This window comes from Alexandromys fortis, unplaced genomic scaffold (genome assembly GCF_014885135.2).
Source record: "Alexandromys fortis isolate MF-2015 unplaced genomic scaffold, M_Fortis_MF-2015_v1.1 scaffold_32, whole genome shotgun sequence".
Classification (NCBI taxonomy): Eukaryota; Metazoa; Chordata; class Mammalia; order Rodentia; family Cricetidae; genus Alexandromys; species Alexandromys fortis.
In genome coordinates this window covers 83,790-99,842 of record NW_026067938.1, presented here as the reverse complement: position 1 = coordinate 99,842, position 16,053 = coordinate 83,790, and the positions used below count along the sequence as shown (strand labels likewise).

General features: G+C 33.8%; 1 protein-coding gene across 2 annotated transcripts in view; it reads left to right on the top strand.

Moving 5' to 3' along the window:
* Positions 1–10,553, top strand: part of Gpm6a (glycoprotein M6A) — a 229,599-nt gene extending 219,046 nt beyond the window's left edge. For both annotated transcript variants that reach the window (XM_050147384.1, XM_050147385.1), the window contains 3 exons: positions 3,872–3,948; positions 4,484–4,549; positions 8,459–10,553. In XM_050147384.1, coding sequence (XP_050003341.1) covers positions 3,872–3,948; positions 4,484–4,549; positions 8,459–8,611 — 296 coding nt within the window. In that variant the 3' untranslated portion in view covers positions 8,612–10,553. The remainder of the gene's footprint in view (positions 1–3,871; positions 3,949–4,483; positions 4,550–8,458) is intronic.
* Positions 10,554–16,053: the final 5,500 nt, after the last annotated feature.

The window sequence follows — 16,053 nt, the reverse complement described above, 5'->3', positions numbered from 1 at the left end:
TAGGTAGATAGTGAGTCTCAAAAAAGTAGTTTTGTACTTTGAGACTCGTTTTTGTTACCTCAGAGATAACTTTATCTAACAATCCACTTCAGGGCATTCTGTAAATTTAAATAGATAGGAATTCAAGACAGAGGGGTAATTGTTATCATTATACATATACATTCATATTGGAATATTCTGTCAAAATGCATTTCCTGGAATTAGCAGGTCAAAACTGGCTTCTTTTTCCTAATCTTAGCAGTCATTTTCACGTTTGAACTGATATTGGTGTTCTAATTTCATTGACCCATGGTAAATATATAAATTGAGATAAATATCTAGTATGAAGATCACCAAGGATAACATATTGCTTTGTCTTCTAAGTTAAGAAAAGAAAAGCTAGCATTAAAAATGATGAAGTTACAGGATATTAGAGAAGAAAAAAGAGAAGGAACAGGAGGGAAACAAAACTCGACTTTTTTTGACTTATTAAAGACTGAATCCTAAAACTTTATGCATGTTTTAGACAAATGTCCTACCACATGCTATGCCCTAGGCCTTATTATTTCTTATTTAAGGCTTACTCCTCATGTAGAAATAACTATTATCCATATATACGTGTGATAATTATTTATGTTATATATTTGTTTATGTTTTAATGTTTTATAATATCATTTACATTTAGTGTGTTAGTACGTGCAAAATAAATAATTTAAAAAGAAATTAAAATTTTCATAGAAAGCTGGAAAGAAGGGTCAGTCGGTAGTTAAGAGTACTAGCTGTTCTTCCAGTGAATTTCCTGCATACACATATTGACTAATAACTTCCTGTAAGTCGTTCCAGGAAATATGATGTCTTTCCTTACGTCTGTGTGCAATACATACACATATTGCAAAGACATCCATGTAGAAAAAACAATTATACACATGAAAGAAAAGTACCTTTTAATGCACATTATAAATCTTTTATGTATTACCCTTTGTCAAAATGAAATTTTCCAGCAAGATTTTTTTTTGTGTAATTCATTTTCTATTTCTCAAATATCCAGGCTTCAAATGTTAAGAGTATTAGGATAATCATTTATATACCATTCTAAGTTTTTTGTATGTTTAAATGTTGAATTTCCACAAGTATATATAGTCGACAATGCTTTCATTTTTGTCCATAGACAGCAAAATTGACACACAGCCATCCCTAACCGCAGTACCAAGGGATCAAATAACCTCTTCTGAACTCCAAGGGTGCAGAGAAAATACTCATGAACATAAAATGAGTAGATTTTTTTTAAAAAAATGAATTCATTTTGTGAATACTCAAAGTAATATTCTCTACTGAAGATTCATAACACCTCAGCACAGTAGGAATATTTTTCTGGAGAATATGTGATGGTTCTGTGGGGATAGTATAGACAGATTAATAGGGTGCAGCCATAGGGTTCTGCTATGGTGTAAATAATCCCTCCACTATCCACCCAGATAAAGTTCTGATGCCCTGTGTATTATGATATAAATTTCGGGGCAAAAAGAGGTGCTCTGTATGTGGAGTTCTTGGTGAGAGGGAGTATGGGCTACTGCTTTTACTGAGATTGCAGCCTAAGCATCAAAAGGCTTGGAGACACTCATAAAGCAAAGCCATGACAGTTGCATGAAAACATGGCCCTTTCTGGCTCAAACTCAATGTCTTCACTTTATTTTCCCATTCCTTAAAGTGAAATTTGAACATATATAACTGCTCTTTCACAGCTAACAGAAAATAAACTGAATGCCTAATTTAACTGTATTGCTGGTGACCAAGTAGAAGTTCATCGTGATTCCATGAGACATAATTATATAAATACTATTCCTTATTAATCTGAGATTCAAAATAATATTAGCCATTAAAGTTATTTTATTGTTAACTTGTTAATACTATTCCTTTTGCTCTTTTGTTTTTGTCTTTGTGTTTTCTTTCTTTTTTAATTGAGCTATACATTTTTCTCCACTCCCCTTCCTTCCTCTCCTCTCCCCTTTCCCATGACTCCCAAGCTCACAATTTCCTCAGGAGATCTTGTCAATGTCTCCTTCCTATGTAGATAGTGTCTATGTCTCCTTCCTAGGTAGATCCATGTATGTCTTTCTTATGGCACTCTTTGTTGTCTAGGTTCTCTGGTGTTGTGGACTGTAGGCTGTTGTTTTTTCTTTGTATTCACTCATAAGCAACTTATGAGTGAATACATATTATATTTGTCTTTCTGGTTCTGGGTTAAATTTCTCAATTGGGTGTTTCCTAGCTCCATTCATTTGCCTGAGAATTTCAAGGTGCCATTAAATTTTACCACTGAGTAGTACTCCATTGTGCAAATGTACCACATTTTCTTTATACATTATTCAGTTGAGGGGAATCTAGGTGTTTTTTTTCAGGTTCTGGCTATTGAAAATAATGCTACTATGAACATAGTTGAGTACATGTCCTTCTAATATGATTGAGCAACCTTTGGGTATACCAAAAGTGGTAAAGTTGGGTCTTGACATAGATTGTTTTCTAATTTTCAGAGAAGTTGCCAGACTCATTTTCAAAGAATCTGTACATGTTTGCACTCCTACCAGCAATGAGGGGTGTTACCCTTACCCCACATCCTCTCCAGCATAAACCGTCATCAATGTTTTTGGTCTTGGCTATTATTACCAGTGTAAGATGGAATCTCAGAGTTGTTTTGATTTGCATTTCTCTGATGGCTAAGGATGTTGAGCATTTCCTTGTCTTTCAGCCATTTGAGATTCCTCTGTTGAGATTTCCCTGTTTAGTTCTGTAGCCAGTTTTTATTGCATTATTTGTTATTTTGTTGTCAAATTTCTTAAGTTCTTTGTATATTTTGCAAATCAATCCTCTGTCTAATGTGGGGTTGGTAAAGATCTTTTCCCATTTTGTAGTTCTTTTGTCAAAAATCAGGTGATCATAAAGTGTGTAGATTGATATTCAGGTCTTCAATTTGATTCCATTGGTCCTCCTATCTGTTTTTATGCCAGTATCAAGCTGTTTTCATTACTGTAGCTCCACAGAAGAGTTTGAAGTCAGGGATTGTGATGCCTCCAGAAGTTCCTTTATTGTACAGGATTGTTTTGTCTATCCTGGATTGTTTTGTGTGTGTGTGTGTGTGTGTGTGTGTGTGTGTGTGTGTGTGTTTGTTTTTGTTTTTCTACATGAAGTTGAGTATTGTTCTTTTGAGGTCTGTGAAAAATTGTGTTGGGATATTGATAGGGATTGAACTGAGTCTAATATGGACCCTGGGGATCAAACTCAAATTATTGTGCTTTCAAGGCAAGCACTTTATTATTAACATCTTTTCCTATTTGCTTGCAGCAATATTCCAGACCTAAATTTCATAGATTCTGTGCTAAAGATGTGTTACAGTCTAGAAATGTGTGTATTTGAAATTTCCTCTGGGTAGTTGGCATATGAATCAACAGGCAAGTGTCAGCATGAGTGAAGCAGCAAGTTCTTTTAATTCCTGCTTGCTAATAGCACTGTGTGTGATATAATCATAAGAAGGGACTCTCTTCTGAGCAATATGTCTATAAACTAGCAAAAGCCTTGGTCAAGCTCAACAAATTTAATCCTGACTTAGTACAATCTGGGGGCATAATCACTCAAATAGTTGTGATGCTTCACATTAATGAACCAAAACAATGAACTAGCTACAATCAAATCTGAACAATCCAGGGGATAGATTGACTTCAGTCCTCATGAAAAGTGTTTTAAATTGCTGAGTTAATTTTATATCTCATATTCATAAGCCTGGGGGCAGTAATGATAGAAATAAAATCTGAGAAATAACCGTTTGACAGTCAAAAGATTTTCTCTTGAGGATCTTTAAACCATTTAATGCTAACCTATAATTTTCTACATACTGTAGGGATTGTGACAATTGGGGAGGAAAAGAAAATTTGTACTGTCTCTGAGAATTTCATGAGGATGTGTGAATCTACTGAGGTGAGTATTTTCAAATTTTGTCAAAATTTTAGCATACAGTTTTTTACTTAAAGAATATATTCTAATTAAATATATTTATTTTTCCTGTCTCTGTTTTACTTGTTACTGTTTTATAGGTTACTAAACAACAAGTATAAAAACTATTTTGTATATTTAAATACAGTTATTATAAATGTTTGAGCTGTTATAGAAACTCGTTTCAATAGAGGTTGAAAATTATAAAGATATATTGTAATATACATTACTAAATCCATATTGTAAAATCCATCATTTTCAATGACAGTCTCATCTTTATGATGAATATTAGTGAAATAGTTCAGTTATAATGATTTAAGTGATTTGAAAGAGAAAGTTTCTTTGATAAAATGCATTACTTGTCAAGAGTTCCTACTTATTAATGATATACTAAGTCATCTTTATATGATAGTGCCAGTCCCAATCTCTCTTCTCTATGTAACTGACTCACCTTGTTTTTTCATTGTGTGTGTGATGTTCTGTTTTGTTCTGTTCGGTTTTTGCTTTGTTTGTTTTGCAGCTGAATATGACCTTCCATTTGTTTATTGTGGCACTTGCTGGAGCTGGAGCAGCGGTGATTGCTATGGTAAGCCCCTCACAGCTTAATGATTGACTTAACAACTTGAATTGCAATGTTATTTGCTTGAATATTTAATTTGCTTCTCAGACATTTTCCTTATAAGATGTTATAATCAGTATAGTAAAAAAAAAAAAAAAAAGGAGTCTGGGGATATGGGTCAGTGGTTAAGAGCACCGGTTGCTATTCTAGAGGAACGGAGTTCAATTCCTAACACTCACATGGTAGCTTACAGCTGGGGATCTGACACCTTTTTATGGCCTCCACAGGCACCAGTCATTCCTTGTGGTACACATGCATGTAGAAAAGACACTCATACTCATAAAATACAATTCAATCTGATTTTTGAAAAGAAGGAGAGTTTTTGAATATATGTTTTGATTTATTTAGGGGCTGGAACAATGTGAGACAGTGAGGTCAGTGTGAAGGTCACAGGACAATTTGGGGAAATATTTTCTCTTTTTCTACCATGGGGATCACAGGATTTGAACTTGAGTCATCAGGCTTGACCACAATCTCTTTTAGTCACTGAGCCATCTCACTAGACCTATAAATATTATTTTGAATAGAAAGAATGTAAAAAAAATTGTGTAAAAATATTTTTTTTGAGACAGGGCTTGTCTGTAGCTTTGGAGCCTATCTTGGAACTAGCTCTTGTAGACCAGGCTGGCCTCAGACTCACAGAGATCCCCCTGCCTCTGCCTCCCTAGTGCTGGGATTAAAGGCCCGTGCCACTACCTCCCTGCTAAATTCTTTTAAGGTTAATTCTCTCTGGCTAGTATTATTCTAAGATTCTGGGCTAGCATAAATGATTGTCAACAGTATTTATGACTTCTTCACTTTGGTAATAGTTCAGGTCATAGGAGGCAGGATTAACATAATTACCACTACTATTTCTGAAACTAAGAACATATATTTAAATTTTCCTCCATTTAAAGTACTTTAATAGTTTATGGACACAAGCCCATTCAATATTTGTAGCAAAAGTTTTTGATACAATCTTGTTCTGTATTTGTCATATAGCTATTATCTCTTCCACAAAATAGATGAGAAAATTAAGATGATTTATATTCTATTAAAATATTGATGACATCATCCATAATTTTAAGGCAGGGCTACAGGATTAATGTTAAAATCAGCAGTTTCTCTACTCAATTGTTTTGTAACAACGCTAAGAAGGACCACATGCCAGAATCGTCCTGAGATAATCTTACCACCTGCAACCAGGGAAGGATGGTAACAGCATGACATTAGGGTTAACACTCTTCCTCGCTTCAGAACTAAATAGTCCTGAATTTCTTTTCATTATTTTACTCATATGTGTTTAATTGAATAAGTTACATGCAAGCAGTAAAATAATATAAATAAAATAAAATAATAGTTTAGTAATTTATGGATAATATTTTCTCACATATTGAAGAAGGTTTTGAACACATAAAATTATGTATTTATTTGTCAGTTATTCTAAATAGGCCTTGATTTTGTTTCATGTAACTTATTTACTTTTAGAAGTTGATAGAAACTCAATATATTATTTTACTAGTGGTTTTAGAAATCCTAAATTAAAGCTAATGAACATGTATATTATCTCATTTGCTTTTTGCGGTAAAAGGACAAATATACTTTCTATCACTCTGTGATTTTTCCAGGATACAAAACACAATCCTTACATATATTCACCACACCAGAGAACAGATCTGTTCTGCTTCCTCTCCAGTCATTTTTGTGTCCTTTGACATAAAATATCTCTCCCATATTCTCCATAAACCCTGGGCCATTCTACGTGCTACCACAAGTTAAACTTTTAGATTGAACATATTGCAATTTTTAAATCTTTGTGGTTGGTCCTGGATTGTGTCTAAATATAATTAAAGTGTTAGTTTAGTAACAGAATTTTCTTCTTTTATCAGACTTACTATAATTTTATGGTGAATTACACTATAAAAATTTCACATAAATCTGAGAACTTGGAAGCTTTTGTTGATCTACACACACTGACAATTCTTAAGCTTTTTAAGCTTTTATAACATAAGATCTATACCATACCATGCAAGAATATTATTCACAGTCCCTTCTCTCAAGAGGCTTACAGCTTATGTTTGACAAAATGTAAAAATTCAAAAATAGAATATTCTAAAAATGACAAAACAAATTATGCTTTTTTTCTAAATTTTCTTGTCACAAAAATTAGGAACATGAGCTGTTGATATAGTTCAGTGATAGAGTACTTGCCTAGCATGTGTAAGACCTTGGGTTGATCATTAACATTACAATTAATTAATTAATATTTTGTCATAATATAAACACCTAATACACTATAATATTTAGTATTTAGAATGTTTTTTAAGTATATGTATACTTTTACTTTCTAATATCAGTTGGTCTCATGTCTTGTGATTTTTAATTGAAGTAGAATTACATTACCTACCCTATACTTTTCTCCCTCTACTCCCTTTCAGTTACCCTCTTTCACACACCTCCCATGCCCCCTATCCTAGTTACTTTTCTATTGAAATGACAAAACAGCATGACCAAGGTAACTTATAAAAGAAGGCATTTAATTGGGGTTGGCTCACCTTTCCAGAAAGTTAGAGTCTATGACTACCATGGCAAGGAGTATAGCAGCAGGCATTGGGGCAGTAGCTAAGAGCTTAGTGTCTGATTCAGAGAGAGAGAGAGAGAGAGAGAGAGAGAGAGAGAGAGAGAGAGAGAGAGAGAGAGAGAGAGAGAGAGAGAGAGAGAGAGAGAGAGAGAGAGAGAGAGAGAGAGAACACGAGAGAGAAAACTAAATAGGAATGGTAAGGGTTTTTGAAACCTCAAAGCTCATTCCTAGTGACACACCCCCTCAAACAAGTCCACACCTCTTAATTTTTCCCAAATAGTTGTACTAGTTGCAGACCAGGCATTCAGATATAAGAACATATGGGGTCATTTTCATTCAAATCATAACACCCATCCCTCCCAAAGTGATAGCCTATTTTTCTTTGATAATATTTGTGGTTGAGCAATAAGATACTTAGTATTTTGTTTTCTAAATGTGAATAAAAACATTTTCTACACTTTTAATCCTGAAGAAAGTACAACTTAGTTATTAATTCATCTACCAAAAGTTTTCATGTACACACCTTTAATTTTGCACATAAAGACTGGAATCTAGAAACTTGTGAATGCTATACAAGCACTTGACCCCTAAAGTAGGTGAGGGGAGGGTCTAAGTAAAGTTCACAAGCTGACTTTGAACTTTTATCCAGGTATTTATTAAAGCTGCAATCTTCCCTTTGTAGCTCACTGAGTAGATGTCAATATAGCCTATACCTCCTGGGTTAGCTTATGAGCTTCATTTTTTAACATAATGCCTTCCTATATAATACCTTTCTGGTTATTGGGGAGACGTATTAATTTAGAAGATCCATATGTTAAAATATGTTCTATCTTGTAGTAACTAAGGTCATATTAAGGAAATCTAGAATCAATGTAAAAAAAAACTAGTTTGATAATTAATTACACAAGTTCGTTTTAGAGTTTCTGAGATCATTCTTCTTAGCACAATATAAATTCAAAATATGAATTATATAAGGGAGTATTTCTGCTTATATATTATATAATATGTTTCACAGATATATGAATAAGAAGCATGCAATGTTAGGATTTTGGTAAATGATGAGAGCATAGACAGGGAAACGTTAAGGAGCATTTATATTCAGAGTTGGATTATTTCAAAGTTGAAAAGGAGTAAGAGATATTTCGCTGAGTGAGAAAATACATTTTAGTCATAGGGTCCTTATCACACAAATGTTGTTTATTTTTAAATTGTGAAACTTTTCTATGTAGATATATAGTTTGGTTATTTGTTTAATCGCAGCAGCAACATACTGATAGTGAACAGACCTCCAGTGTAAATGATATTGTCTCCATCAGGTCCACTACCTTATGGTTCTGTCTGCCAACTGGGCCTATGTGAAAGACGCCTGCCGGATGCAGAAGTATGAAGACATCAAGTCGAAGGAGGAGCAAGAGCTTCATGACATTCATTCCACCCGCTCCAAAGAGCGGCTCAATGCATACACATAAATGAGTTTCTCTGTTCCTTACCATCCGAATGCATTGGTGTTTAATTAAGGGCCATCCAACCATCCAACCTGTGAAAAGCAAAATCTGAGTGCTTCTCATCAAAGAGATGTAAGGTGACTAAAGAATCACCGGAGCAGAACTCTTTGCTGTTTAGCATTCTGTCTCCTAATTTGTTAAATTGGAATAACCAAATCTCTTCTACAAGCTCCTATTCAGCCTTTTTTTTAATTTCTCAAACTGATTTAGTAGTTCTGTAAGATCAATGACATTAACATTGTCAAATGCAAATATTTGATTTTTAATCACCTCCCACATATCACACATAACTCTTTTTTGCATTGTTTCTTATGTTTTGAAAAGAAAAATAGCTTTTTATACATTTTAGTTTTGATTTCGGGAACAAGTTTAACTACAGGTAACCTTCAAAGGGACCATTGTACATTATAAATAAGAGACAGAGATGGCATCACGATGACTCTTCTTGAAATATGGAAATCAAGTCTGGAGATCAGTGGCCACATGGCTATAGGCCCTGGTTAAGGTTTTCATCAATCTAAGGTGCAATTTCTAAATTTATTAGAGTAGGTTTTAAAAAAAAAGTGCTTCTTATCTTTGTTAACATTGTATTTTTTTCCTTGATGTACTTAAAAGGTATTTCTCTGATTACACATGTTTATGTTGTGAGCATGTAGAAACAGTGATGCTAATGCATGGCCAGTTGCCTTTCTAAGATTGTGACACCAGGCTTACCTTTTAAAGTTTAGTGTAGAAACAATTATCATGGAAATGACTCCTGTGGACTGTTGGAGAATGATCTTTTTTGTGATTTATGCAGTGGCTGGATTGGATCTTTTAATATGCTAATGTGGAAAATTAATTACCTTTATGAAGGTGATATATTAAACATAAGCACACTATCCCCCTGAAGACCTGTTTTACCCACTTAAAACTTTTAATGGATTGCACCTCTGTAAGCTATTTCTTAAAATGTGTATGATATATTTGAAAAGACTTCCATTAATATAATAGCTTTGCTTGCAGCCTTCTAATCTATGTTGGTTTACCTGTAGTGTTTTCTAAAGGGTGGTCAGAGGCCACTATAGAATGTATTGTTTGGGAGTGTAGTGATATATTTGTGTCTTTATTTCAAGTAAGTCATTTTAACCGAATGTTCATTCATATTCATTTATAAGAAGTACCTATATCACATAAATTTGAAAAGAAAAACTATCAGTGTTACTGGACCAAATTCGTGGTTTATTTTAACCTTGACTCTCTTCTGATTCTTTCTAATGCTACAAGAATGCTGTAAAGTGTCATTTAAAATAATGATGTAGCCTGACAAGACATTTTGTCAGTGTATAAACCTAGGTAGTGTTGTGCACTGATTTGACCATTGTGAAATCCTCCCTCAGTGTAAGTGCATTCCCAATAAAATCTATTGAGTGAAACAATCTTTGTACAACTACTAGTCATGCATCATCAGTAATCTTACAAGTTCTTGTAGTAAGTAGGGGGTATTACTAGCGTTATCTGTGGCATGATTATGCATTCTATACTATTAATTTGGGGGTATTTTGCTTTATAACACTTAGATTACCTTACTGGTTCAACAATTTTTTCTGGTATATGCAGTATTAAAGATATTCAGCAAAAGTATTAATGGGCTTCTTTAAATTCTATATTATATAGTGTTTCAGTTCTGTGTCTACAGTTTGTGGTGATTTTTAAAACTGTCTCCTAAATTTGTGTAACGATGTTGACATTTTGGCTCTCATTTCTGGTTTTAGGGTTTGTATTTTCACGGAGTGCTTTGTAGCAGGCATTACAAGTAATCTGTTTTGTACATAAATGTGCCGACAGCTGGATGGTGGCGATTTTGAAATGTAGAACAAAGTGCTTGCAAAATGTAATAAATACTCTTGTGTACTTTGTGTACTTATTCTTTGTTTCTGTGGTGTTTTTTTTTTGTTTGTTTGTCTTGATTCCTCCTCTTCTTGTGTGTGCAGTCCTTTCAAACGCAGAAGTTGCTATCTCAGGAAGAGTTTAATTTCAGTTGAGGGGAATCTAAACTTCAACACAATAAAAGTTTTGTGTGTGAATGTCATCCACTGGGGGTAATTTGTTTACAAATGGCCAACAAATAAGATCTTTATAGCTATTTTGTGTTGAAAAATGTTGTTTGCCCATTTTCATGTTTGTTTTCTTGCCTGATTTCTACTCTTTGTGCTTTCCCTAGGGGCTTCACAGACTTAGAGACAAACAGAAAGAAAGATGAATGTCAGTCAAATACAAAAAAAAAAAAAAAGGTTTCTTAATTCTCTTCCAACTATCAAGATGAGAACAATGAAATGGAAAAAATGCATTTTCTAGAATTTTTGGTTTAAATGTACATTATTTTTCTCCTCATGGCCAAAGTCACATAGAAATTATATCAGAGTTACCAATTAATTTTATAAGATGTGGAAAATTGCGTTCTTTGCTCTTGCATTGCTGTATATTGCAAGATGAAACTGCCAAGAACTTCCATGAAGAGCATGTGCAATATTTGAAAGTATATCTATACAAGTAGAAATCATTTTTAAGGTAATAGAAAAGTCATTCCTCCATAATCCTATTAAATGATACTTATGATTTTATATCTTTCAGGGTTCATTGATTTTAGTATAGCAATAAGATAAATTGCTTTAATTTATCAATGTGATAAAAACTTTCATAATACAGTCTTTCCAGTTTACTCCTGGGAAATCGGTTATAAGATTCCACAGGAATATTTGAAATTGTAGAATATTGAACCTTATATACATTATGTTTCACCTTTGCATATGCATACCTATGATATTGGATACATGTCATATAAATGAAAAATTAGTAAAATAACAATGGAAAGGACAGCTGTAGCAATTTAATAATTAAGAAAATATAATCTCTGTATTTTGCCTCTTATCTCTGGCTCTAGTTCCCTCTCCCTTCTCTAGCAATTGCCATACTGTTGAAGAACATATACTGTGGATTCACTGGTATATGTATGTGTGTAAGTGTATATATATATATATATATGTGTGTGTGTGTGTGTGTGTGTGTATGTATGTATGTATATGTGTGTGTGTATGTATATAAATAGGTAGTGTGTGCACTGTGGATACACTGGACAAATGGGTAGTGTGTGCACTGTGGATACACTGGACAAATGGGTAGTGTGTACACTGTGGATACACTGGACAAATGGGTAGTAAGTACATACACTGTGGATACACAGGACAAATGGGTAGTGTGTACACTGTGGATACACTGGACAAATGGGTAGTGTGTACACACACTGTGGATACACTGGACAAATGGGTAGTGTGTGCACTGTGGATACACAGGACAAATGGGTAGTGTGTACACTATGGATACACTGGACAAATGAGTAGTGTGTACACAGTCGTTCCTGGACAAATGGGTGATTCAGAGTGGAATGCAGATCATCACAGTACTCATAACAGTAGTTAAAAATTCATGAATTTCTGAAATTTTTTGCAATGATTTTTGGCCACGATTGAACAGGAATAACTGACATAAAGCCTCACAAAATGAGGGGCTGCTGTACTACACTTCTGAAAATCCAATTGCCATTGCAATATATATTAAGTTTTTTTTATTGAGTTTATAATTTAATTAGAACATTTCAACTTTCTCTTTTCTCATTCCAAACATTTCCATAAACCTTTCCCCATTCTGCTTCAAACTCATGGCCACTTTTTTAAAATCTGCTATTTGTAATATTTTTTAAATGAAGCATTCTTTATTCTTTAACTTTATAAAACTACAAAGCCTATCTTTGAAGTATATCTAAATATAGTTAATGTTAATAATTAAAAATTAGTAGTTACAATAATAAAATATGTACTGGTAAACTTTAAGTTATACTTATGTTTATTAATATTAAAAGATAGAAAAAGATTTTCAGAAAAATCAAGTAAATTTGCCTTTATTTTTATCTTAACAAAAATTGACCTAAAGAAGTTTAAAGTACATTTATTTTAAGCAAATACATAGCTTAAAATGTAATTACTTTAATGAAATTTGAATTTTCCTTTAACATATCTTAAAATGTGTTCAGACAACAGATCATTTTAAGGTTTTGTAAGAAAATCTGCATAAAATTCTACCAAGTCAAATATAAACAATTGCTAGTAGCATATATAATCAAGATGTTAAAGTTTCTTAGCATGAAAAGAACTTTGGGGCTTTTTATCATTGTTCAAGAATTTTCTGTTATTTTTTAAAACTAAAAAGAATTTCTAAATGAACTAATTAAACATTGCAACAGAAATGACACCTTGGTATGTGTACTTACAGCCTGTGAAATCTCCACAATGTGTGGAAATGTTAGAGAGAATAAAATGAAATTAAAATGAAGGAATTTAAAAACCTAAACTATTGTGAAAGGAAGTGAGAGAATGTACCACAATGTAGGACAGAAATTTCTGTGTTATTCACTTAGCATTCCGACTATATGAACTTTGTTCATTCGGTTGGAGTTCATTTTTCTTTTCTGTAGTTTAATATAGACACAGTCTGCATAGCCCAGACTAGTCTGTTACTATGTATTCCAGGCTGACTCTGAATTCAGGGTACTGCTGCCAGGCTCTGTAGTCCTGTGATTGGATTGTAACAATGTGTCACCCCGCCTTGATTTTTTTTGTCTGTCATTTTCTTTTTCATAGTCTTGGGTTTTTTTTTTTTTTTGTTTGTTTGTTTAGTTTTTTTGTTTGTTTGTTTAGTTTTTTTTTTTTTTTTTTCCNCTCTGTGGCTTTGGAGCCTGTCCTGGAACTAGCTCTGTAGACCAGGCTGGTCTCGAACTCACAGAGATCCGCCTGCCTCTGCCTCCCGAGTGCTGGGATTAAAGGCGTGCACCACCATCGCCCGGCCTTTTTTCTGTATTTTATTATGTACAAATGAGTCTGGTGTTTTTTATTAGAAAACAATTTTATAAGTTACCTTAGAAAATAATTATACTAACTGATTTTGTTGACAAATCTGTAGGTTCAGCCAAATGACCTACTGAAAATGCAAATGTAGCATTTTGTGCTTTCTATTAAATAAACATTGATTATTTCCACTTAGGTCTTTAAAAAATTTTAAAGTCTCACATCTACTCATTCTTACATATATTACAGAAGTATATGTTCACTTGTTTTGCATATATATGATTTTGGCAAGAAGATGTAAGCTTAGCTCTTCATATATAAAAGAAAATGATTTCCAGAAACAATGAATGTTAAAAAGTATCATCATTATTCAGGGACTCATAGAGAAGCTAGAAGCACCCACAAGATTATATCAGCAAAAGCCACCTATTTCACTTCCTATTTCCCCATTGGTGTCCACTCTTTAGTGACCCAGCAAACCCATCTCAGACTTACTTGCCATGGCAATTATAACCTACATATTCTTTTTTATAGACAGAGTGTCTAAAATGATTTCTAAATCTATCATCTTCCTTAAGGTTTTATTTTTAGTAAGATGTTATCAAGCCTTTGAAATCAAATACAATAACATTTTGAAGTGAGAACTGCGAGTTCTGGGCACATGAAGGAAGCGTAACAAGGCAGTAATTTTCCTGAATGGCCTCTGCAACTTAAAAATAGCTTTGTTTCCCCTTCCACCTAGAGCTTAAAGCAGACAAATCGGATTCTAAAAACATATTTTTCACATATTGTGTTACTTATAAAAGGTGATGATTGGTTTTAAAATTTGTTTTCCTCTTAGATCTGTACTGTTCTTTATCTAATACCTGTGAATCACCAGGATGCTTTCAACCATCCCTGAATACAATCTTTCTGTTTTTTTTTTTAAATATAAGCTTCATGTTTAAAGTTAAAGAAAAGAGGTGTTTGCTGAGCCAAGTAAAAGCTCCTAATATGACCCTGATGCATAGAATGCAGAAGGTACAACTTGTTTTTTTTTTTTTTTCCAATAGTTTTGGCCCTACCACCGCCTATCTACTCAAATACTTAAAACCTATGATTTCCAACCACTGCAAACCATGTTTAAACTCTTTCTAACTTCCATCCATCTTTTGAGGCAAGTTACTGTACTGAAACCAAATAACTGTTGATTCAAGGTCATGCCCTATCATCTTCATCTTGTTACAGTTACACTACTGCTGATCTTCAGTTAACTTAGAAGAGTTATCTTCCTTTCACTGACCTGGTAATATAATAACCCTTATTTAACTCACCTTCCTTAAATTTCCTTTATGAACCTAGTGGCTAAATAATTTCTCAACACAGATGAATTAATGTTTCTTTTAAAAATATCTATGACAATCCATCTTCACATTTTCAATCCAGTTTGAGAAACACCAGTTTTCTCTACCTTAAATTTCTGTAAAAGCCTCCTATCTATCTCTGTCTCTTGTCTCCTTTCAAGAGACAGAGACAGAGACCCACATTGGAGCACCGGACTGAAACTCAAGGTCCAAATCAGGAGCAGAAGGAGAGAGAGCACGAGCAAGGAACTCAGGACCGCGAGGGGTGCACCCACACACTGAGACAACGGGAATGTCCTATCGGGAACTCACCAAGGCCAGCTGGCCTGGGTCTGAAAAAGCCTGGGTTAAAACCGGTCTCGCTGAACATAGCAGCGGACAATGAGGACTACTGAGACCTCAAGAACAATGGTAATGGGTTTTTGATCCTACTGCACCTATTGGTTTTGTGGGAGCCTAGGCAGTTTGGATGCTCACCTTACTAGACCTGGATGGAGGTGGGTGGTCCTTGGACTTCCCACAGGACAGGGAACCCTGATTGCTCTTTGGGCTGACGAGGAAGGGGGACGTGATTGGGGGAGGGGGAGGGAAAGGGGAGGCGGTGGTGGGGAAGAGACAGAAATCTTTAATAAATAAATAAATAAATAAATAAATATTTTTTTTAAAAAAAAGAAAAAAGCCTCCTATCTAGTTTCTCTTTGCACCTGTGTCTGTTCTGCACTGAATAACTCCCCATTGACTTTCCTTTGTCTCTGCAGGAATACAAACTTTAATACCTATGCTCATGAAGTATTGCTTGACTGTGCCCCTAAAAAAGCTTCTCTCTTCTTAACTACTGACTATTTAAACCACAGACGTGCAGAGAGTTTTTGTTCTTCAAATTCTTCATTTTGTTTTGCTCCCAGATTGATTTTAAACTATATCTTGTCTACATAGAATTTTCCTCTTCTTTTCTTTGTTTAACTCATTTGTATATTAGTATTGTTACATATGTATATGAAAATTGTGTGTGACCATTTACTCATATATTAAAAGATAACAACAATGTTTTTTTCTAACTGAAAATTGTTCTTCAAATCTACAAAGGAGCCAACTGTTTTCTTAAAATTCAAGTTTCTTTTTTATTTTTCTTTTTTTTCTTTCTTTCTTTCTTTCTTTTTTTTTTTTTTTTTTTTGGTTTTCG